The sequence below is a fragment of the Anolis sagrei genome, chromosome 1, assembly GCF_037176765.1.
Source record: "Anolis sagrei isolate rAnoSag1 chromosome 1, rAnoSag1.mat, whole genome shotgun sequence".
Lineage (NCBI taxonomy): Eukaryota > Metazoa > Chordata > Lepidosauria > Squamata > Dactyloidae > Anolis > Anolis sagrei.
The window spans coordinates 78,950,346-78,975,017 of record NC_090021.1 but is presented as its reverse complement, the minus strand read 5'-3'; the positions used below and the strand labels follow the sequence as shown (position 1 = coordinate 78,975,017).

The 24,672-nt window shown below is 41.9% G+C and overlaps 2 protein-coding genes across 13 annotated transcripts in view; one reads left to right on the top strand and one right to left on the bottom strand.

Annotated features, from left to right (window-relative positions):
* Positions 1–6,822: 6,822 nt before the first annotated feature.
* HEBP2 (heme binding protein 2) lies at positions 6,823–21,183 on the top strand. The gene is made up of 5 exons (XM_060753457.2): positions 6,823–7,310; positions 9,715–9,790; positions 12,411–12,546; positions 14,749–14,929; positions 18,748–21,183. Exons 1-5 carry the CDS (start codon positions 6,910–6,912, stop codon positions 18,923–18,925), a joined length of 972 nt encoding a protein of 323 aa, XP_060609440.2. The 5' UTR covers positions 6,823–6,909; the 3' UTR covers positions 18,926–21,183.
* Positions 21,184–22,515: 1,332 nt separating this feature from the next.
* Positions 22,516–24,672, bottom strand: part of NHSL1 (NHS like 1) — a 192,674-nt gene continuing 190,517 nt past the window's right edge. For 11 of the 12 annotated variants that reach the window (XM_060753446.2, XM_060753451.2, XM_060753447.2 and 8 more), the window contains one exon: positions 22,516–24,643. In XM_060753446.2, coding sequence (XP_060609429.2) covers positions 23,986–24,643 — 658 coding nt within the window. In that variant the 3' untranslated portion in view covers positions 22,516–23,985. The remainder of the gene's footprint in view (positions 24,644–24,672) is intronic. The other variant, XM_060753456.2, reaches the window with a different exon arrangement.

The window sequence follows — 24,672 nt, the reverse complement described above, 5'->3', positions numbered from 1 at the left end:
CACCTTCCTTAAAGATTTTAAAACTGATCAGGTCTGTCCAGCTTTAATTTATGGTTTTGGTTTCACCAGCACTTTATTTCCAGCACTTTATTTCCAGCACTAGCCCTATAGTCTTCTCTTTGCACAAGCTCCTGCCCTGCCCCCCCCCCCCTCCTTGAGTCTGAACATGCCCATTTTTTTCTGGCAACTGGTTGTTGATGACATTAAGTCAAGTTGTGTCCGACTCTGGGGGGTCATGTGGACAGCATGACGGCATAGGGCGCTGTTACATTCCTGCAGAAGTGGTACTTATTGATCTACTCACATTTGCATGTTTTCAGACTGCTAGGTTGGTAGAAGTTGGGGCTAACAGTGGGAACTCAGCCCGCTCCCCGGATTCGAACTGCCAACCTTTCTGTCAGCAAATTCAGCAGCTCAGCAGTTTAACCCATTGCATCACCAGGGGGCCCAAGGTATAGAAACATTTAAATAATATAAAATCATTCTAAATTTTGGTAGGGAAGATTTTTTATTTTGGGGGGAAGCATTCAACCAATGACATTTCCCCTTTTCCAGGACTGGATTTGTTAATCCTATCACTTTGAACAATGGACATAGGTACTGTGGGTGTCTGGTCTGCCTTAATGGGATCAATAGTGTCTCCCATGCTGTTTAACATCTACATGAAGCTATTGTGTGAGATTATCTGGAGTTTGGGAGTTTGATGTCATCTGTACGCAGATGACGTTCAATTCTATCATTCTTTTCCACCTGCTACTAAGGAGGTTGTTCAGGTCTTGAACCACACAAGTCATCTCAGTATCAGGGAAGAAAATACCAGGTGATGAATGTCCTTTATTATGCCCAGATGACTGTACAAAGGGCGAGCAGCCCTGTGAATGGATCCTGTCAACGTCTGCACAGTCAAGGTCTATAATAGAGCTGGATTGGCCCCAGGGGTGATGGGTGTTCGAGTCCTTTGTGTTTAGATGATGCCCAAGGAAACTGTTGAAGGGAATTCCCAGGTCATGAGGTGCTGGTGAAAGGTCACCAAGGTCTTGCTGGATGGCTTCATACTCCAAAGTTTTATGAAAAACAAAATATTACATTACATACACAAGAGGAGTCCGTGGATAAAGAGGGGAACCAACAAATGGAAACCTGGGTATTCATGAGGGCAAGAATTGGCTAAGAGGTTAGCTGGGGTGCAAGGATGTGATATGAGGAGGACAGATGGGAAGGGAGCCCTGCTCCGGGGACCATGAGGCCATGTGGCCATCGGGGCTGGCTGCAAGAGGCAAAAGTAGAAGAGAAAGACTCAGGAGGCAAAGAAGTTACAAAGAAGCAGATATAGAGGATAACATATCATAGTACACATTTATTAATGAGTTATACTGTAGTGAAGGGGAAAAAGAAGTATCCATGGTGCTTGGTTACTGCTACTAGATTCCTCCGTATCCCCAATTGTTCGCATAATTGATCTCTATGAAGTAAAAGGTTCTCACCTGTCGTTGCTCTAGTGATAAAATTTATTATAATTTTGAGTCAGGAGGAGGGGTCTGTGCTCGATATCACTAATAGGGTATTGGAAATCAGAGTTTGGATGTAGTTGCTACAGCTGTTGGAAGCCTACACTGTGGATTGTTTTGTTCTTAACCATGTTTCTGTATTACCTAGCAGTTCACAAAAAAATTAAAACCCACAAAATCCTAAAACGTCATATATATATGTGTGTGTGTGTGTGTGTGTGTGTGTGCAAAGTTAAAACTAGAGCTAAAAAAAACAACAAACAGCAAAAAAAAAAAAATAACAGTAACAGTGGTTAAGTTCATTGCCAAGCCAACATGTGACAATTGTATTTATATTGATGCTACTCCCTTGTATTTTCCTTTCCTCTCCATCCTCCAAGCCTCACGGAGGTTTTATAAAACAGTCTTCAGTCATGTAAACAATTTTGTCAAAGCTACTGCACAGGCTTAGCCACATTAATGCAAGAAATGTGTGCCATAGAGATCCTGGGCAGCTGTAGTTGAAGGAGCACAAACCCTTCTAGGAAAAATAAAACCCACATTCTAGATATTATCTCTGCATGAACTAATTCTGCTTAAATCTGATTTTCATTTAGTCTGGCCTTTCATTTATAAAAGCAGATGCAAAGTAATTGCTTAATATGTCCAAGGCTTCTCTTATCCACTGGTTCTAATTCCCTGCCAGTCTTTCTTACCCAGGATGATCTTTCCCCCCTTTATTTTTCTGCAGTGCATGTGCTCGGAAAGCCTTTTATAGTTTTATCAAGGCTTTGACCCTCAGCTATACTGCCTGTGCAAAGCCAATATCAATTTTTACTGAGACAACTGTGTTGGATATCATCCCTGTGCTTTTAGGAACATCTTAATGCTGCCTTTCAGTACGCAACAATTCCATCTTTCCTTCCTTAACAAAGTTTCTGTGGTAAGAAGACAGAAAGAAGCAGTGGTATGGAAGCATAGGGCGGTTACTAACTGAAAATATTGTTCTCTGGACTCTCCGTAAACTTCTGTGGAATAAGTTGGCCGGTCACACAATAACAGCTTTGTTTGGAAACATTTTCAGCTACAATTATTTCCATTTGTGGGCTTATTTATTTATATCCTTATCCAATGTGATTCTCAGAAGACATTGTTACATCCAACACAAAGAAAAATGTTCTGCAATGGGTGGTTTCATACTACAAATGCACCACAACATCAACACTTACAACTCCACAGAGCCTGGCAGCTTCCTTCTTAAGGTGGGCAGAGCTGTGTGCCACATGGTCCATCCTGATGCCCTAAATTTACCTGCAGTTCACAAATGTAGCAGATTACTGTATTTTTGTTAGTACTGAAATCAGTTTTATTTCACCTCAGCAGTCAGTTTCCATATTCAGTAACGAGTGAGAGAGCAGCATCTTGCCTTTTGCCCAAGACAACAAAATATCTTGGACCGCCCCTGGTTTAAACTGCTTGCTGTAGCATGACATTGAGTTTCTGTTGTGCATATGGTTTCCAGCTGTCCCTTATTTGAAGATTGGAGACCTTGTCACTTATAGGGCTTGCAGATCTCTCTTATTCGAGGATTGGAAAAATTTGCTTTAGATTGAATAAGGTACCCAAAAAGACCCCACATTTTGGGCTATGGCAAAATTGTATGTATCGTGTAATTTATAAATTTGCATAATTCATTAATTTTACAGAGAAATACAGAGCCAACTGAAATAAATAACAATTTGGTTGTTGTTGTTCATTCGTTCAGTCGTCTCCGACTCTTCGTGACCTCATGGACCAGCCCACGCCAGAGCTCCCTGTCGGCCGTTACCACCCTCAGCTCTCTCAAGGTCAGTCCAGTCACTTCAAGGATGCCATCCATCCATCTTGCCCTTGGTCGGCCCCTCTTCCTTTTGCCTTCCACTTTCCCCAGCATAATTGTCTTCTCTAGGCTTTCCTGTCTCCTCATGATGTGGCCAAAGTACTTCAACTTTGTCTCTAGTATCTTTCCCTCCAGTGAGCAGTCGGGCTTTATTTCCTGGAGGATGGACTGGTTGGATCTTCTCGCAGTCCAAGGCACTCTCAGAACTTTCCTCCAGCACCACAGTTCAAAAGCATCGATCTTCCTTCGCTCAGCCTTCCCTAAGGTCCAGCTCTCACATCCGTAGGTGACTACAGGGAATACCATGGCTTTGACTAGGCGGATCTTTGTTGCCAGTCTGATGTCTCTACTCTTTACTATTTTATCGAGATTGGACATTGCTCTCCTCCCAAGAAGTAAGCGTCTTCTGATTTCCTGGCCACAGTCTGCATCTGCAGTAATCTTTGCACCTAGAAATACAAAGTCTGTCACGGCCTCCACGGTTTCTCCCTCTATTTCCCAGTTGTCAATCATTCTTGTTGCCATAATCTTGGTTTTTTTGACGTTTAGCTGCAACCCGGCTTTTGCGCTTTCTTCTTTCACCTTGATTAGAAGGTTCCTCAGCTCCTCCTCACTTTCGGCCATCAGAGTGGTGTCATCTGCATATCTGAGGTTGTTAATGTTTCTTCCAGCAATTTTCACCCCAGCTTTGCATTCATCCAGCCCCGCACATCGCATGATGTGTTCTGCATACAAGTTAAAAAGGTTGGGTGAGAGGATGCAGCCTTGCCGTACGCCTTTCCCAATCTTGAACCAGTCTGTTGTTCCGTGGTCAGTTCTGACTGTTGCTACTTGGTCCTTGTACAGATTCCTCAGGAGAGAGACAAGGTGGCTTGGGATGCCCATCCCACTAAGAACTTGCCACAATTTATTATGATCCACACAGTCAAAGGCTTTAGAATAGTCAATGAAGCAGAAGTAGATGTTTTTCTGAAACTCCCTGCTTTTCTCCATTATCCAGCGGATATTGGCAATTTGGTCTCTCGTTCCTCTAAATTTGGTATTTGGTATTTATGCAGAACACAATCTTGTGAATCATTAGCTTTAGAAGCCTGAATAACATTATTCATATAAAGTGATACAAAATATCCCCTATGTATCTTATATGGGATGCAGATTTTGTCAAACCTCAGTATAACACCAGTGGATAGTCCACCATACATATCTACAGATTCCGTATCCATGGATTTAACTATCCACAGCTTGAAGTGTTTTTTAAAGTACTTTTAAACAAGCCTTGATTTTGCTATTTTATTTTAAGAGCACGGTTTTACTGAACACACATGGACCTTGGTATCCATGGAGGAGTACAGGAACCAAACCCCAGGTGATACCAAGGACCCACTGTATATTTATGATAGAGTAGCCGTCCCATGCCATGCGATGCTGTGGCCCTCAGAAAACAGAGGGATTCCAGGCATGAAACAATAGACAGGAGAGACATATGGAATGGACATTGATAGACTGAAGAGAAGGTAGATGGATAGAACATAGGTAGGTAGGTAGATGGATGATCAGACACACACTAACATATTTAAGGGGCCAAAGGGGGTTGGACTGGATGGCCTTTGGGGCTTCTTTCTAACTGGATGGCCATCTGTCAGGAGGGCTTTGATGGTGTCTTCCTTTGCTGCAAAAAGTGGTTGGGCTGGATGGCCTATGGGGCCCCTTTAACTACCATGGCCTAATGCTGTGGAATAATTCTACAGTGTAGACCAGGTAGGGGCAGACTTTGGCCCTCCAGGGGTTTTGGATTCCAACTCCCACAATTCCTAACAGCCTTTTGGGGTTGGAGTTGTTTTTGTCACTGTGTTTTTCAGTGTTTTTATGAGTGATGATTACTCGTTGGCCTGATCAGTGTCTTGTGTCCAAATTTGGTGTCAATTCGTCCAGTGGTTTTTGAGTTATGTTAATCCCACAAACGAACATTACATTTGTATTTATATAAATAATGATGCATGAAGACCAGCAGAAGATTAGTCCTTTGTATATTCAGAAAAGAGTAACACAAGTAAAAGATTTCAACAGAAAGGAAGAAACCATGAAAATGAACAAAATCTGGCTACCCATACTAAAAAACTCTAGAATTATAAGAGTAAATAAAGTACAACACTCTAACACAGGGGAATTACAGGCAAGGAACAATCATGGTCTGCAAATCACTTCCCAACAAAGGATTCTCCCAGGCAGTAAGAAGCTAGACCAGGGGTCCTCAAACAGAGGGCCAGGTCACAGTCCCTCAAACTGTTGGAGGGCCAAATTATAATTTGAAAAAAGCATGGAAGAATTGCTATGCACACTACACATATTTTATTTGAAGTGCAAAAAACACTTTAAAACAATACAATAATTAAAATGAAGAACAATTTTAACAAATATAAACTTATTAGTATTTCAATGGGAAGCGTGGGCCTGATTTTGGTTGATGATATTATTATTATTATTATTATTATTATTATTATTATTATTAAACTTTATTTGTACCCCGCTAGCATCTCCCACAGGACTTGATGCGGCTTACAAAGGCCAAGGCCTCAACAACAATACAACAAGATAAGATTGTTGTTGTGTGCTTTCAAGTCGTTTCAGACTTAGGTTGACCCTGAGTGAGGGCCGGGTAAATGACCTTGGAGGGCTGCATCCGGCCCTCGGGCCTTAGTTTGAGGACCCCTGAGCTAGACCTTGAAATTGTCAGGCCATCAAATGCTAATCAAGGTGGCCAATTGCAACATTCACACTTGCCTCAAGCAGACAAGAGTCCTTTCTCCCACCCTGCATATTCCACAGATAAACCTCATTTTCCTAGCTCCCGGTGGCGCAATGGGTTAAACCTCTGTGCCCGTAGGACTGAAGACTGACAGGTTGCAGGTTCGAATCCGGGGAGAGGCGGATGAGCTCCCTCTATCAGCTCCAGCTCCTCATGCGGGGACAGGAGAGAAGCCTCCCACAAGGATGATAAAAACATCAAATCATTCGGGCGTCCCCTGGGCAACGTCCTTGCAGACGGCCAATTCTCTCATACCAGAAGCGACTTGCAGTTTCTCAAGTCACTCCTGACACGATAAAAAAAAAATCCTAGTTTCCAACAGACCTCACAACCTCTGAGGATGCCTGCCATAGATGCGGGAGAAACGTCAGGAGAGAATGCTTCTGGAACATGGCCAGACAGCCCGAAAAAACTACAACAACCCAAAGGGCAGAATGGTTGCAGATTGCTACTTTAGCAGCCATGGCTCAAGAGTATGGGACCGTAGGAGATCCTCCAGTGTAGACGCATCCGAAGAGCTGCCTCAGCAGAATGCAAGGAGGCCACCCCCGCGCATTTTGCAACCACTCCTGAAGAGAAGGGTCATTACACAAGCCCTCCTCTGGGAATGCAATGCAGCGGGGGAGGGAGAGGGAAGAGGAGGGGAGCATGCTCTCTCTCTCTTTCTTTCTCGGCCACAAAGAGCCCTGTTCATGGCTGCCCCCTCCCTTCCCCTTTGGGGGATATGAGACTATGTCATGAGCTCATTCGGCCATGCCCATGCTGGGCCTCGGTGCCAACCCAACAAGAGACGTCTGACACCAAGCGCCACTGAGGGGCGAAGGAACAGGCCCCCCTCCCAGCTCCACAGCCCGGGCGGCCTTGAGCCCGCCCCCAGTGCGCGGCTGTCAATCAATCAGGGAGCGCCCAATGGCAACGCTTACCGAGCAAATAGACCCTCCCTCCCCTCAGGTTGTTGTGGAGGCAGCAGCCCCCGCCTTCCTGCGCCTGGGAGCGCGCGCCGAGTGCGAAGCCTTGTTTGCCCCAAGTGGCCTTATGTACGTTTCTTTCTGGGGAGGGGAAAGCAACTAAGCAAGGGAGAGAGAGGCTTGCTTCGAAACGAGACCGGGAGAAAACGAGGCGGGAGGCTAGCCAGTAGGTGAGTTGGGTGCCTCTGCTTGTCTACCTGTCTGTGTATGTGTGTGTGAAAGAGAGAGAGAGAGAAGCCCAGAAGTTCTTTCCAAGAGGAGGGGAAAGGCTGAGTCGGTTGCATGTCTTTCTCTTCTCCAGCTTTTTCAGGTGCAAAACCTCTTGTTTAGGCATAGGCAAACTTTGGCCCTCCAGGTGTTTTGGACAGTAGGCCGGTAGGCTGTTAGGAATTGTGGGAGTTGAAGTCCAAAACACCTGGAGGGCCAAAGTTTGCACATACCTGCTCTTTTTAGGTGTCGGGAGCGACTTAGGTAACTGCAAGTCGCTTCTGCTGTGAGAGAATTGGCCGTCTGCAAGGATTTAAATAATACTTTATTTATATTCCGCTTATCTCCCCGCGGGGACTCAAGGTGGATTCCAGCATACTTCCTTACTTAGGTGATCCCTCGTAGTCTGAGGATGATGGTCCTCCAAGTGATGTGTCTTGGCGGTGTTCTCCCACAGTGAGGGCATTGGTTTCCAGGTGGAAGGCGGTCCCAGTCAGGGTTGGCTTGATGCGCTTTCCTCTTGGCACGTTTCTCTCTTTCACCCTCCATTTGTGCATCTTCAAATTCTGCAGCACTGCTGGTCACAGCTGACCTCCAGCTAGAGTGCTCAAGGGCCAGGGTTTCCCAGTTCTCTGTGTCTATGCCAGAGTTTTAAAGGTTGGCTTTGAGCCCATTTTTGAATCTCTTTTCCCTCCCACCAAATTTCTATTTCCCGTTCTTGAGTTCAGAGTGGAGTAGGTGCTTTGGGAGACTGTAATCAGGCATTCAGACAACGTGGCCGGTCCAGCGGAGTTGATAGCGGAGGACCATCACTTCAGTGCTGGTGGTCTTTGATTCTTTGATTTTTTTTCGGTGGAAACTCTGATGGAATCATTTCAGGAGTTGCATGTGACATCTGTAGATAGTCAATGTTTCGCAGGCATATAGCAGGGTTGGGAGGATAATAGCTTTAAAAACAAGCACCTTGGTATCCCTATGAATGTCCCAGTCCTCAAACACTCTTTGCTTCATTCGGAAGAATGCTGCACTCGCAAAGCTCAGGCAGTGTTGTATTTCAGTGTCAGTGTTGACTTTTGTGTAGAGGTGGCTGCCAAGGTAGTGGAAACGGTCAACATCTAATGTTACACCATTAAGCTTTTTTTCTGTGTCTGTATATTCCAGCATATACAGACACAGGCAAACATTCAATGCCTCGAAACAATGAAACACAAACACAGAGATAAAGGTAAAAGCTTCCCCTTCATCTCTGGCTCTGTGGTTGGTGCTCATCTCCATTTCTAAGCTGAAGAGCCAGCGTTGTCCGTAGACACCTCCTAGGTCATGTGGCCGGCATGACTGCATGGAGCACCGTTTACTTTCCCGCCGAGTTAGTACCTATTCATCTACTCACATTTGCATGTTTTCGAACTGCTAGGTTGGCAGGAGCTGGGGCTAACAGCAGGAGCTCATGCCATCTTGCAGATTCAAACCACCAACCTTCTGGTGAGCAAGTTCAGCAGCTCAATGGTTTAACTGTTGTGCCACTGTGGCTCCTATAGCTGTGTTAGGGATCCTGTAATAATAAAGGGATCCCATAGCATCTTTGAGCCTGAGTAAGAGTGCATCTGTACTTGGAATTAATGCATTTTGACACCACTTTAAGAGCCATGGCACCATGCAATGCAAGCCATGGTTTGGCGAGACACCAGCACTATTTGGCAGAAAAGGCTAAAGACCTTGTAAAACTACAAAAACCAGGATTCTATAGCAGGCTTTGAGTGGTGTCAAGCTGCACTCATTCTACAGTGTAGATGCACCTTAACTATCAGGATGCATGAACAGAGCTCAGATGCAGATATGTGTAAGAGAGAGTTTAGCAGTAGTCTGCCTTAACCAGGCACAGGCATTCTTGGGTCCTACAGGTGTTTTGGACTTCAACTCCCACAATTCCTAATAGCCAGTAGGTTGTTAGGAATTGTGGGAGTTGAAGTCCAAAACATCTGGAGGACTGGAGTTTGTCCATGTCTGGTCTAAACACACAAAGAATCAAGGATATATTTTCACGGTAGAATTGAATTCACAACCTTGTCACACCAAAGTCTGTTCCTACCCCCTCCCCCCCCCCCCCCCAACTTTGGCCTCCCCTATATATGGATCCTTAAAATACAAAAGAAAGAAAGAAACAAGACACCATTTTTGTCATTAAACAAAACTCTTTCTGTTCAATCCATTTGGCCACAATCTCTTTCTGATACCCCATGAGTACATCCTAATCAACCAGTAGTAGATACTGATCTGCGTTTTGCAGAGCGTGGTGCCAGCCTACACAGGCGTCCCGAAGCACAGAGGGTGGCTTTGTAACATTGTCTCTTCCTTTCCTTTCGACAGGATGCTGAAGACAATTAAGCAAGCACTCTTCTCTTCTGGGCTAGAGATGCCCAAATGGACACCACTGCCCAACCAGGTATTTATTGATTGTGTCAGAAGTCAATTAAGAATACAGTTATAATGTATAGAAAAACCACAAACAAAGTAAAAAATGGCATCATATTTAATTTCCTTTGACTAGAGGCTGGCCGCTTGGAGTGCCTCTGGTATCGCTGTGAGCAGGTCCTCCATTGTGCATGTGGCAGGGCTCAGGTTGCATTGTAGTAGCTGGTCTATGGTTTACTCTTCTCCACACTCATATGTTGTGGACCCCACTTTGTAGCCCCATTTCTTAAGGTTAGCTCTGCATCTCATGGTGCCAGAGCGCAGTCTGTTCAGCGCTTTCCAAGTTGCCCAGTCTTCTGTGTGCCCGGGAGGGAGTTTCTCATTTGGTATCATCCACTAATTGAAGTTCCAGGTGTTAACCTGCACTTTTGGACTCTTGCTTGCTGTGTTTTTCCTGCGAGTATCTCTGTAGATCTTAGGATCGAATGAGGTGAAGTGTATTTAAAGTTCTGGAGTTTTAACCAGTATTAAAGACAGGTTCATAGAGAGGAGGTTTGCATGTATGCCAAAGAACCTCTAAGGATGCTTGCCACAGATGCAGGCAAAACGTTAGGAGAGAATGCTTCTAGAACATGGCCATACAGCCCAAAAAACCTACAACAACCCAGTGATTCAGGCCATGAAAGCCTTTGACAATACATTCAACTTTCTGCTTGTACCTGGACTGAGTTCTGAAACCAAGTTGCAGGACGAATTTTCAGGATTTGAACACTAGATGGCATGTTGCTGGTCTAGGACTTCATGTATGAATGGTTCATGAATAGTGCAAACAATAGAGCTGTCACCATAATATCTGCACCACCAGTGCCAGTTTCCCATTCAAGCAACTGTAGGCTTCATTGGATGATCCAGGAATATATTGCACATATCCAAATGTGTGTCACCTTAGTGGAGTAATTCAATATAATTTTTCATTCAATGACACGTTCTGGTGTCCTTCCTCCTTCCTTATGTATTTATATGTAATGTGCTTTCATAAGGAGCACCCTGGCACTAAGCAGGGTAAGGTGGCTGTGTCATGTGCAGATGCTGAGGGATGGGAGTGGCCATTCCTGAAGCTGTTCACCACAATTTCTCCACCCCCTCATTATATACATGCATCTTGCTTAAGATGCTTGCTGCTTACTACAGGGGGGATACCTGTCTTGATTTTAGTGTATCAGAGAAAATGTTTCCTGACTCATTAGAAAAGATCCCTGACTGCCATGTGGACAGCATTCCAGCAGATGCTATGTTTGGGCCCCTTCTGCACTGACCGTTCAAAGTTAGTTTCAAACTGTGGTAGCCAGAAAACAAATTCCCAGAAAAATGCTTGAAAGAAAGACCTTAATGCGCTGTGGTTTGTATAATCACCATTCGGGCTTCAAACTGGTTCCAGGGTTTCTTAAGGAGTCATCTGCACAGGAAGATCACTTTCTTCGATACTGCTTTGAAACTGCATTAAAAGGTTAGTGTAGATGTGGCCTTGTTTGTGCCATGTAATGCATATTGGGGCAGTGCTCCATGGCACTAGGCAAAGAGAATGGACACTATGCAAAGAGTAAAGTGCAAAAGAAACCGTGAAGTGCTAGCAAGGAAAGCTTTGTATGTGATTCAACCTATTTGGCATCCCTTAAGCCAAATTGCGGATTTTGGTGGGGCAGAGAATGCCCTGCCATAATCACCAGTTCCAAAATAAGATTACAGCTGCCAATATTTGTTCCCATGAATGGAAATGGAGGAAGCCCTCCCAGACCATTGGTCCTTATATTTTTGGCCTATTGAGGCTGTTTGTTTTTTTTAACATGTCAGGAGCGACTTGAGAAACTGCAAGTCACTTCTGGTGTGAGAGAATTGGCCATCTTCAAAGATGTTGCCCAGGGGATGCCCAGATGTTTTGATCCTTGTGGGAGACTTCTCTCATGTCCCCACAGGAGAAGCTGGAGCTGATAGAAGGAGCTCATCCACATTCGATTCGAACCTCTAATCTGTCAGCCTTCAGTCCTGCCGGCAGAAAGGTTTAACCCATTGCACCACTGGAGGCTCTGTTGAGGCTGGTGGGGTGTCTGGGAAGGCTGTGGTTGGCAGCTGGGTGGTAACGCAACAGTATTCTCCTGCCACAACCAATGAGCGGCTATTTGATTTGGGGGTGGATCTGTATCTGGCACAGTGTGGAAGCCATGGCACAACCTCACAAAAACTATTTCAGAAGGAGGCATAAAATCCTTGCCTGAAAAAATATTGGGGCTGGTGAAACCCTCAGATACATCAGACTAAATCACCAAGATGATTCCTGTCCAAAATAGCAGAAATCGCTTGTGTTTTTTTTAAAAGTCCATAATTTAGCTACAATCTCTGGATATTTCTCAAAAAGTTATTTTTAACAACACAGTAATAAAGTGTATTGTGCAAAGTCATTTCTTTCATCTGAACTGAAGTAGTAAGAAACACATTTTCTTGCTTTGAGTCTTCTTAAGAGAGAAAACGCGGCATATAAATATTATAATAATCATAGTAATAATAATTGCTTTTCTCTGCCTCATATGAATCTGTGAATAAGTGCTTATATTTGAGAAAACAATATCTTGACTTACTTTCTGTATTTTGTCAAGGGTCCTGATTATGAAATTCGACAGTATGAACCAGCCAAATGGGTGAGCACATCTGTTACAACCATGAACTGGGATTCAGCTATCAATACTGGCTTCACAAAGCTCTTTAACTATATTAAGGGCAAAAATGACAGAGGTATGATTTGTTTGGTTCGCCTTGTATTAGAATATAATTTTGTGGCTTCAAAGTAGCAGATGTAGTGGAAGCAAACATTATGAAGTGTGCTTTTCTGCCAGTGTTTTACATATTGTAACCAATTTGATTGGACACAGTTGCAGAGCACCTGTGAACAGGATACCGGTAAGACTGGGTTCTCAAGTCATAGCAGCATTCACTGGAATATGTTTTCAAAGCCTTCTGCATACCTTTATGCAAACATCTAGTATGTTACTGGAGACATTTAAAGAGCGGGGACTTTGACGTTTCCTCACATCCCCACCTGCTTTTTAGAGCTCCATACATTCAGGCAAATTAGTAAATAGGGTTATACATATTCTGTAATGTTCTACTTGTTGGTTTATACCCATGTTTCCCCATATAAGCTGACAGTGGCATAATTATCTTCATCCTCATTATTGCAACTGTTTTTATTGTTGTGTTGTTGTGTGTCTTCACATCTTTTTTGGCATATGGCAATCCTATCAATGGGGTTTTCTAGGCACAGTTTGTTCAGAGGAGATTTGATAGGTTTAGTAAACATACACTGTATTATATACATTACATGTAGAAATCTGACTTCCATCTTTTAACTATTATCTGCAGCCACTGTTAAATGGATGCTTACCATACTGTGTTTTCCATTTCCATTACTTTCCACATTTCCTCATTTGCCATTTGTAAATTTATTTATTTGTGGTATTTGTATACTGCCCTTCTCAACCCCAAAGGGGACTCAGGGCTGTTCACAGTGTTGGCAACAATTCAATGCCATCAATAAAAAACAGTATAGTTGAAGGTAAAGGTTTTCCCCTGACATTAAGTCCAGACATGTCCGACTTTGGATTTATGCAAGTTTAGTCTGGATACTGCCCCATTAACCTTTCCTTGTGGTTATCAGCACAGAGCAAGGGGATGGATCATACCCATATCATCAATAAATAAACAATAAAATTGATAAGGATGTTTTGGAGCCTTCTGGAAATAATTTTTGATGAATATTGGAATTATCTTTGTATAAGGAGTGCATGTTCTTACTCTGCACTTATTCTGTTGTTATGAAAGGCTTTCTGTGGCATCTGTTAGAAATGAACCTTCTGCTTTCCTCAGATAAGGGCTCCTTAGTTTGAGTCATGGCTTTTGGTTGAGGTGCAGCAGTGGCTGGGGCATTCCATGCCTGTGTTTGGCTACCCCAGTATGAGCAAATGAATTAACAGGATAATTATGGTGATCTATTGCTGATACTTACCGTATTAGACCGTCTGACCCTCTCAGATCAAGGGCAGTAGCAATTCTGGCAAATTGAGAAGAAGGTGGGCAACCCGTTCTTAATTATGAGCCTAACATAGTTAGTGGCACAGGGCAGTATTCAAAGCAGCTGTATGAGCCCTTTCTGCAGCATCAAAAGGAGGAAGGGAGGGGGCTGGAAAAAAGGAATGTAGCAGCACCTTTACAACTTTTATTTTAGCATGAGTTTTCATGGAGATAAACCCACTTCTTCAGATGCAGTGTTGAGTGATATTAAGGCCTCAGGCATAAATTGTGTGGGTGAGAGTTTTGATGAGGTGGCAAATCTATTCCAGGTTTGATCTGTGCTGATCTCTATCCCAAAATAGGTTCAGACCTTTATCTAGCTCTTCTAAAGTTTCGGCTAATTCATGGGGCTGCTATAATTCATTGCATAATTTGATACAAACACCTGGCAGATAAAGGAATCTAAAACTAACTGGAAGTCCAGATTTGAGGACACCTTTCCTATACCATTTGTTTTTAGACATGGAGACCTATAGCCAATATGAAACTCAACTGGGTGATTTTGGCCAGGCTTTTGTTTGAGCTTCCCAACAGACATCTTGAGCAGATAAAGTGGGGAAGAAGAGAACCACAGACTTACTTTGAGTGCAATGGAAGAAAAGAGGGGTAGAATTGAACAATGGCTCTGACATTGAGCTAGAAAACTAGCAGTCTTACTTGGTATGAAGGCTTTGTTTGCATTTGATGAATGGCAAGCATTATGTATATTTAAAGCTGTCAGTACTTGAGGATAAAGCCATTTTGATCTCAAATGATATATTAGGTGCTATTACTGTTTGCTCTTTGAGCTAAGAGAGAAGTGCAAATCTTGCTTGAAAAGTCTCTTTTAAAAGTTTTTTCCAGGAGGTAACATTTTGCTTCTTTCAGGAGAGACAATAGATATGACTGCTCCAGTGACATGCTTTGTGCAGCCAGGTGCCGGCCCATTCTGTGAGTCAACCACAACTGTGTCCTTTTATGTACCATCTCAACACCAACAAAATCCCCCTAAACCCTTGGAGGCAGGTGTCTTCATTGAGTCCAGGTCATCAATTATTGTATTTGTCAGGTAACTATATGCCAGTGGGTCTTTACAAACCATAATCATACATCTGTATTAGTCTTCATAATATGGTGTGAAGCTGAGCAGAAGCTTCCATGATTTTAAAGTGGGGATGGGAAAAGTGTAAAGGCAAGAGTAAAACTAAAAAGCAGGAGTAAAACTAGTGTTTCTTTAACCCACACTAGAAATTGATGGTGCAGGTTGTCACTGAAATTTAGTGACAAAGCACCCTATATCAGCATTTCTCAACCTGGGGGTCAGGACCCCTGGGGTGGTTGTGAGGGGGTGTCAGACAGGTCACCAAAGACAATCAGAAAACACAGTATTTTTATTTATTTTGCTGGTCATGGGCATTCTGTGTGTGAAGTGTGGCCCAATTCTATTACTGGCAGTGTTCAGAATGCTCTTTGATTATAGGTGAACTATAAATCCCAGCAACTACAACTCCCAAGTGTCAAGGTCTATTTTCCCCAAACTCCACCAGTGTTCACATTTGGGTATATGGAGTATTTGTGCCAACTTTTGTCCAGATCCATCCTTGCTTAAGTCCACAGTGCTCTCTGGATGTAGGTGAACTACCACTCCAAAACTCAAGGTCAATGCCCACCAAACCCTTCCAGTATTTTCTCTTGCTCTTGGGAGTTCTATGTGCCAAGTTTGGTTCAATTCGATCACTGGTGGAGTTCAGAATGCCCTTTGATTGTAGGTGAGCTATAAATCCCAGCAACTACAACTCCCAAATGACAAAATCAATCCCTCCCCAACCTCACAAGTATTCAAATTTGGGCTTATCAGGTATTTGTGCCAAATGTGGTCCAGTGAATGAAACTACATCCTGCATATCAGAATATTTACATTATGATTCATAACAGTAGCAAAACTGCAGTTAAGAAGTAGCAACAAAATAATGTTATGGTTGGGGGTGGTCACCATAACATGAGGAACTATATTAAGGGGTCTCAACACTCAGAAGGTTGAGAACCACTGCCCTATACTAATGAGAAATTGAAAGCGGACATAATCATTTCATAAACAACCAATGCAATTCCCTCAAGGAAGGTAACATACCCATGGTTTCTGGTTGAGGCTTTTTGACACTCTTGACATTGTAGGCTGGTGTCTTTACCTTCCTTAAAAAGCAAACAGGAAAAAAGTTCCCAGTTCCACAAAACATTTCAAAATTTATGGTTAAACACACATTTGTTTGTTTTTCATTCAGAAGATATCAATTAGACAGCAATTGTAGATCTTCACTGTTCCCAATGAGTGTATCGTCCCACATCATAAATTATAATATAAAATTAAGGAATGTGTATTAATGCATGCATTATACTTTTACAATGAAGGTATGAAATTATGAATTCAAAGTGATTTTGAAGAATCAAAAATGGGGGGGGGGGGGCACTTCCCCTTTCATTAAAAAAGAAGTATTCTAACATCTGTCTGCCACCTTGTGGTGATACTACAGTATATTATTCAGACACAATCTATTTTGTCAATATTTACATTAAGGATTGTGTGATGCCTTGAAGATAAGCAGATGTATTATGACATGCCCATGTTTAATTTGGATACTGAATTCTGTGGCCTGTCCCTCTCCAAGAAGATACCATAGCCCTACTAACAAGAAGGCTAAGAAATATCCATGGATGTTCGAACACCTGGTTAAAAACATCTCCCAGATTCATTGCTATGAATTGTGAAAATCCTAATTATTATTCAGCACATTACCCTGGTTAAAAAAAGAGAAACCTTAAGGCAAATTCAAAGGGATCTTTTTCTTGTATTTTAAACTCCTCATCCCCTTTCCTTGGAAATATGATTTGGAACCCAGTACTTGTTGTTTGTTTGTTTGTTTATTTATTGTGTCAGAAGTGAATTGAGAATACTGTTATAATATATAGTAAACCCACAAACAAAGTTAAAAACTTGGCAATATATTACATTTCCTTTGACCAGAAGCTGGTCACTTTTGAGTGCCTCTGGTGTCACTGTAAGAAGGTCCTCTATTGTTCATGTGACAGGGCTCAGACTGCATTGAAGTAGCCCCATCCATTTCTTAAGGTTAGCTTTGCATCTTGTGGTGCCAGAGCACAGTCTGTACAGCACCTTCCAAGTCGCCTAGTCTTCTGTGTGCCCAGGGGGGAGTTTCTCATCTGGTATCAGCAACTGATTGAGGTTCTGGGTTTTAAGCTGCCACTTTTGGACTCTCGCTTTCTGAGATGTTTCTTCAAGTATCTCTGTAGATCTTAGGAAGCTGTTTCTTGATTTAAGGCATTGGCTTGCTGGCTGATATTCAAACAGAGGAGATGTCAATGCCTTCATCCTTTCATTACAGGCTGCTACTTCCTGACAGATGTCAGGTGGTGCAATACTGGCTAAGCAGTATATTTTCTCCAGTGGTGTAGGGCATAGACATCCTGTAATATTGCGGCATGTCTAATTAAGGATCACATCCATTGTGATCACATCCACATCCATGGTGAGATGCGTTCTACACTGGGCATTGCAGAGTAGCAAAGAGCAAGTGCAGATGTATGCACTGTGTCTGGTTGTGTACTTGTTACACATTTAATAATGTCGTATTGTGGTTGCAGTAATAGGTTCTGGTTTATGTTTGTGGTCAGGCTCAAAAATAGCTCAAGAATTTACAACAGACACAAGTGGAATTTGGAGGCATTGTACCAGCCCACAGTAATTGCTAGGATTTCTTACCTACCAGTTGGCTATGCATATAATTTCTCTAAAGAGATGCTGGTTTGCTATAATAGTGCTTCCAAGAAATGATTGCCCAAGTCAAAACTGAATGTAGATCTAGCAACAAGCATTTGAGAGAACTGGTTTATAGAGTGGCTTACACCATTGCATGGAACATTTTTATGCTGTTGATAGTCCATTATCACAATATGAAATTTGGTTTTTGTTTTTTTTTTTTGGTCAGCACAACTACTCCTGTATTTATACACATTCTTACTGATATAAGATAAAGGTAAAGGTTTCCCCTGACATTAAGTCTAGTCGTGTCTGACTCTGGGGAGTGGTGCTCATCTCCATTTCTAAGTCGAAGAGCCGGTGTTGTCCGTAGACGCCTCCAAGATCATGTGACCAGCATGACTGCATGGAGTGCTGTTACCTTCCTGCAGAAGTGGTACCTATTGATCTACTCACATTTGCATGTTTTCAAACTGCTAGGTTGGCAGAAGCTGAGCCTAACAGCGGGAGCTTACCCTGCTCCCCGGATTCAAACCGCCAATCTTTTGGTCAGCAAGTTCAGCAGCTCAGCTGTTTAACCCGCTGCGCCACCAGGGGGCTCTGACATACATGCTGATAAAAGGAAGTTGAGCCCTATCAAGACATTTCTTGCTGGGAAGCTGTAAAGACAGATCCTTAGGATCACCAGCTTATCTGCTTCACACTAATTTGTTTTAAAGCGCATAAATATCCTGAAGGTACCGGATGTTATCTGAACTTGGAAGCTAAGCAGGATCAGCCCTGGTTAGTACTTAGATGAGAGACCAATGAACACTAGGAGCTGTAGGCCATATTTCAGAGGAAGGATCAGCTAAAACCTTTTCTGGGTTTTCCTTGCCTAAGAAACACTAATCAGTTGAAGTCTCAATGATATCATTCTTTCAGAGCATACTAAATAATTAGAATTTTTGTCCATCTGCAGAAAACTTTCTACCAATACTGGGTTTGAATGCTAATTTTGTGTGGATTTCTTAGCTTTTCCTTGTCACAGGCTCAATAGGCTCAGTACAGACATTTGGATAGTTACTTGGCAAATGTTTAATGGCACTTGGCTTTTTTTATTTATTTAACAGATCATTTGGAGGATTTGCCAATGCGAAGAAGAACCAAGAAGAAATACTGGCTCTTGCTGAAAGCTTGAGGCGGGATGGGAGATCTTTTCAAGAAAAGAACTATTATAGTGCTGGCTATGATAGTCCATTCAAATTGCTCAACAGACACAATGAAGTTTGGCTTGTGAAGAGAAGCTAAAACCTCAGCGGTGCACATTATAGCTGTGACATCCAACTGTGCCCTTAACAAAATGTATTTTTTTCTAACAGATTCAATCCATTTTTGTGTGTGTAATGCTTTCTAATATTTTTTCCTATTCTTCCCACTGCTGAATTTTCTGTGCCAATATGATATCGACTGCAGTATGACCTTGTATGCAGCCATGTATCTAAAAACAAATTAAGTGCCATGCTAGTAAGTGGAACACAAGTTAGAGAATTTGAAACATACATTGGAGATATGATAAAAATGACTTTTTAATAGCAATTGCTCTTTTATATAACTTCTTAACTCGGACACACATGGTGTACTGAGAGTTTTTGAATTACTAGTTTTCCAGACAACCGAAGTCAGGAGTATAAAATCTCAGACTTAAACAAGAAATATTTGAGAGTATGGAGATAAGAATCCCTTGATGCAGTCTTTGGTCCTGTTTCTTTTCTCCAGTAACCAAATTATAGTTCGTTATTCTCAAAAAATAGGAGCCATAGGGTGCCTGCCTCAAGGGCCTTAAGGCACAGAATGTGCCAAATATAGTAATTACTGAGTGAGGTTTAGGCTTCTGAGGTCTTTGCTCTTAATGGACAAAGGGCTTTCTTGCAATTTGGTGCTATTGCATGGTATGAATATTTATTATATACCATAAATATTCAATAATATACACCTTACAAAAGGAATGTTTCATCACAGTTTGGGAATTGAGATGGTGTTTCATTTAGATGAGTTTTTTTTCTGTGTCAGGAGCGACTTGAGAAACTGCAAGTTGTTTTTGGTGTGAGAGAATTGGCTGTCTGCAAGGACTTTGCATGCCAAGATGTTTTGATATTTTACCATCCTTGTGGGAGGCTTCTCTCATGTTCCCGCATGGGGAGTTGGAGCTGACAAATGGAGCTCATCTGCGCTCTTCCCAGATTCAAACCTCTGACTTGTTGGTCTTCGGTCCTGCTGGCACAAGGGTTTAACCCATTGCGCCACTGGGGACTCCTAGATGAGATTGGGTTGTGTCTTGTTTGGTGAAGAATCCCATTAATTTTGGAAATCCGCAGAATAAGGAATTTGGTCTTTTAACTCATGACAGTTTGATGCTCCTTCTGTAAGTGGATTTTCTACTTTCATATGCTTGCTGTGTGTTCTTCCTTATTGCAAACCTGTAGCATATGACTGATCAATATGGTGCCACAATGAAATGTGGCAGGTTGGCCAGATGTTTTCATCAGAAAACTAAAAATGTGGCATCTATCATACCTACTTTTTTTTCGTGTCAGGAGCAACTTGAGAAACTGCAAGTTATTTCTGGTGTGAGAGAATTGGCCATCTGCAACTATGTTGCCCAGGGGACGCCTGGATGTTTTGCCATCCTGGGGGAAGCTTCTCTCATGTCTCTGCAATGGGAGCTGGAGCTGATAGATGAGAGCTCACTCCACTCGCCAGATTCGAACAGCCAACTTTTCGGTCAGCAGTCCTGTTGGCACAAGGTTTTATTCCATTGTGTCACTGGGGGCTCCTATCATACCTACTTGACTCCATATGTTAACATGGGGAAAATTTTAACTTTCACCTCTTCTTGGGGAGATTCCTAGCTATTTTCTTGGTTTATTTTCAATGAAATTTTGTTCAGGTGCTAATATAATACTGAAAATTGCTAATTGTGTTGGTGCTTCAAAATATATTGCTACTTCTATGCTTGTGTATATTACTGTGGGGGTGAGAGAAGAATAAACTGCAAAAGCTAAACATGCATACATTATATGTAAAATAAATATGAAAAATCAGTATTATATCAGTTAAAGTGAAGACTTAAACTGGGGCAGACAGTATGTCAGGTCATCTTACATACAGCCTGCCCACAGTAATCTATATTAAACAGCCTAAGTGAACTTGAAAAGACATGCAGTAATTTCACAGCTATCTAAGCAAATGTGATCTATAAAAAATGAACCAAGAATAGAAAGTAGTTCATTTTAAACACTTAGATACAAAACAGATATGGGCAGTCAATGACTCTGCTAGTGGGGAAAACTAATGACTTTTACAATTTATTTTTATCCTGTAATGCTTACTAACCGATGGATCAAAACAATGGAATTTTCCTATCATCAGCTCAAGTACAAATCATCAACTTTGTTTGGCTGTGGAATATGATGCTGCAAAACTGCATTATTTCACTGGTTTCAATAATAAGTCTACTTCTCACCAGTTATGATTCTCTAATAAATTCATACCATTCAAAATTTTAAGCTTTGTACTTTTTAGTGGTATATTGGAATGTTTACAGCTATTTCAAAAAGATGGATCCAATCTGAAATTGCTGTTATCTTTGTAACCATGAAACACCCATGAATGAAACCCATACCATTTGAAAGGGTTCAAATAATTTCTGCTAAATATCCCTCCTAATGCACAAACAGCCCCAAACCCTTCATGTCATGGAGTGGCAAGATGGCCACTCCACAACATAAGGCCTAATGAAATATTCTCCATTTGCAGAGTTACTGTTAAAGATTTGTTTCTGGCACAAAATGGTTAGTAAAACTTGATAGCACATTCAAGAATTTATAACTTTTTGTGTAATTGTAACATGTTCTCATTGTGAAATATACTGCTTTGAAAGTGAATCCATAATTCTGAAATACCCTTTATTTTTCAAAACTCCCAAATATTGCGTGTGTAAAGCAAAAAAAAATGTTTTATGTAAGTTTTATGTTTTAATAATTCAAGAGTAGTGAAGACATAAGGAAAAATCATTAGTGACTGAGTAAAGAAACATAAAATGTAGTTTTGTAATGTAGGAAGCTCGGTCATCAGACATGTGGCATGTTCTAATAAATGTAATGGTAATGATCCAGCAACACTAATGCACTCATAACATGCGCATGAGCTTTTCAGTCTTTCCTGAAATGGGAAAAGAAGGTTTGCCAACTCCTTTTTCTCTAGTTGTTGTTGGTTAATGGAAGCTGCATTCCATAAATATGTGTATGTTTGTCCTCACCTCAACTGAGCATAAGGTGAAGGTCAAGTTTTCCCCTGATATTAAGTCTAGTCATGTCTGACTGTGGGGAGTGGTGCCCATCTCCATTTCTAAGCTGAAGAGCCGGCGTTGTCCATAGATGTCTCCAAGATCATGTGACCAGCATGACTGCATGGAATGCCATTACCTTCCCGCAGAAGTGGTACCTATTGATCTACTCACATTTGCATGTTTTCAAACTGCTAGGTTGGCAGAGCCAGGCCTAACAATGGGAGCTAACCCCGTTCCCCAGATTTGAACCACTAACCTTTTGGTCAGCAAGTTCAGCAGCTCAGCGGTTTAACCCACTACGCCACCCACTGAGCATATGTTATAGCAAATCTGAATATGTATGAAGGTCCCTCCCCAACAATGGAAAGAGAAGGCTATTGAGAGCTTTAGCATCCTCAGCACTAGTTGAGTGCTTAACTTTATGTTTACATCAATAATACTTTTAGGCCAGAATGTCATAAACCTTTGCTGCTAGTACTACAAACGAGTTTTCTGAACACAGCTAGTCACTGGCTTCCAAGCGTCACATTAGTAACTTAAGACACAAAAATGACAAATGGCAGCCTTGTTTATTGAAGCAGAGTCACAGCATTGTCACCACCCCCTTCTTGAGTAAAGGCCCCTGAAATATACAGTACTAACATATACAGAGATGAAGTGAAAAGAAGACAAGTGTTTTTCATTAAAATAAATTATCTACATAGATGATTTCCCCCTTAACATCTACAAAGGTAAAAATCCCAACATTAGGAGGACATACATTATCTTAAGAACTTCTATTATGTGCAAACATTATAAAAACACACAATATCAATGTATGCAAAACTCGTTTTCAAAAATTAAAAGCTGCTTCTTAAACTGTTCAAAACTGCAGCTGATTTTTTTAGTCACTTTCTTTACAAATAAGGAAAGGTTAATTTTTAACTCACTGCAAGTAATAAAATTAAACAGTTTCCTAAATGATGAGATTTCCAAATTGAGAAAATGCTGACTCCAGATCAAACAGCAAAAGTTATTGTAATGTATTCTTTGGTAACCGTACATTAGCAAATGTTTGATATTTCAAGTGATATGTTCTTTTAAAAAATCTTCCCCAGTTTTAACGAAGACAAGCTGTCAGAAATGCAAATCCCACATAGTTAAGTTGGAAAGGAAACAGTTCTACCACTATTAAGCTAAATTTGCTTTCAAATTAAGAAGCTAATGGCGATTTGCTCATTTTGTTTCACCACAACCCTGGATTATTTACCTTTTTATTACAAACCTGTAGCTATATATGTTGCCCAAAGGACATTTCAATTTTTATTAAAAGTAAATTGATCTAGGGGAGAAATGACTCATGGAAAAACCCAACAGATGGGCCATAATATGACTGCATAGCAGTCAGTTCTGTGTTACAACAGTTCTTCTTTCCTGTTATTGTTTTTAATATTAATTCAGACTCTTGGATGGCCTGTGGCTGTATTACTATGACATAGTTATGCCCAGCAGAGAAGCCCACACTATAAGAAGTAGGTGGAACAATGCCAGCTACACTAACTCTAATAGGCTGCGTTTTTCATTCTGTCTGTCCCTGCTCAAAACAGATTACTCATAAATATAACACTTAAAAAGCAACTGCCACCCGGTACCACAGAAGCTTCCCATCTTTGCTGCAGACTTATTTTAATGTTTACACCCTCCAAAAAAAGAAAAAGAAAAAAATCACATGCAACCCAAAATCCAGCACTATCTGGCGAGTTGTTTTTTGATTTTAGTTTTCTCTAGAGGATTTTAAGGCTTACGTGAATCTGGCTACTAGTTTCGTTCAGTCCAGAAAGTCCCATCTAACTACACCATGTATCATTATCAGCATCGCTGTATCCATGCCCAAGCACACACTATGTGCTTAGCAAAAGAAATTGTACTGATACACCTTTCTGGAAGTGCCCAACATCACTGTGCCTTGTATCTTAATCCTCACTCAACCCTTTTCATAGGAGGGATATATTTCTATCCTTAAAGGATCTGGTGTCATCAGTTAAGTTAACAACTCCAGGCGCATTGCGGCATCATCACCGGAACCAACATCTTCATTAAGATCCATTTCATCACTGTCAAACACATCTACTTGCTCCACTTGATCCTCTTCTAAAGACCTATGAGTCCTGCTCTCTGCAGGTTCCACGGCTTCGACGTCGCCTTCACAGATAACAGTCATAGGGCTGCTCTGGATCCGGTTTCGAACATTGTATTTGCTACTTGCAGCTGAGGGTGGGGTCCGAGATCGGCTATATCTAGCGCTGGAGAAGGACAGGCTCCTTGGCATGAGGCCTTCACTCTTGGCCCATTCTTCCTGTGCCCATTTGTTCTTGGTCGGAGAGCAACCTGCGGCGCTGTCATTGGGGTCCCAAGGAGAGTCCGCCTTGGCTCTCTGAAACCTTGGGTCTGTATTCTTTAGCATCTCTGCCGCAGACATGCGAGAGCTGGTGTCTGAGCGACTGCCTTTCTTAAGAAGCAGGGCTTTGAAGTTGTCATTGCTGGTGCTGCTCTTGCGAATATTCCTCTGAATTGATCCCGCCTGCTTAAGGGACGCCAAGTTCGGGGAGGCACCTGTTGGTGTAACTGGGGGTGATGGAGAGTGGTTTCGGGCACGGTCATCCTCAGAGTCTTTGCGGCCAAGGACTTTCCTTTTGGATCTGCAATTTTAATGCAGGAGAGAAATAGG

Excerpts from the sequence above, each read along its gene's own strand:
- HEBP2 (XM_060753457.2), top strand. The coding sequence starts at position 6,910 with ATGAGCTCATTCGGCCATGCCCATGCTGGGCCTCGGTGCCAACCCAAC. Across the intron at positions 7,311-9,714 it reads GGCGGGAGGCTAGCCAGTAG|GATGCTGAAGACAATTAAGC; the intron begins GTGAGTTGGGTG and ends TCCTTTCGACAG. Across the intron at positions 14,930-18,747 it reads TCAATTATTGTATTTGTCAG|ATCATTTGGAGGATTTGCCA; the intron begins GTAACTATATGC and ends TTTATTTAACAG.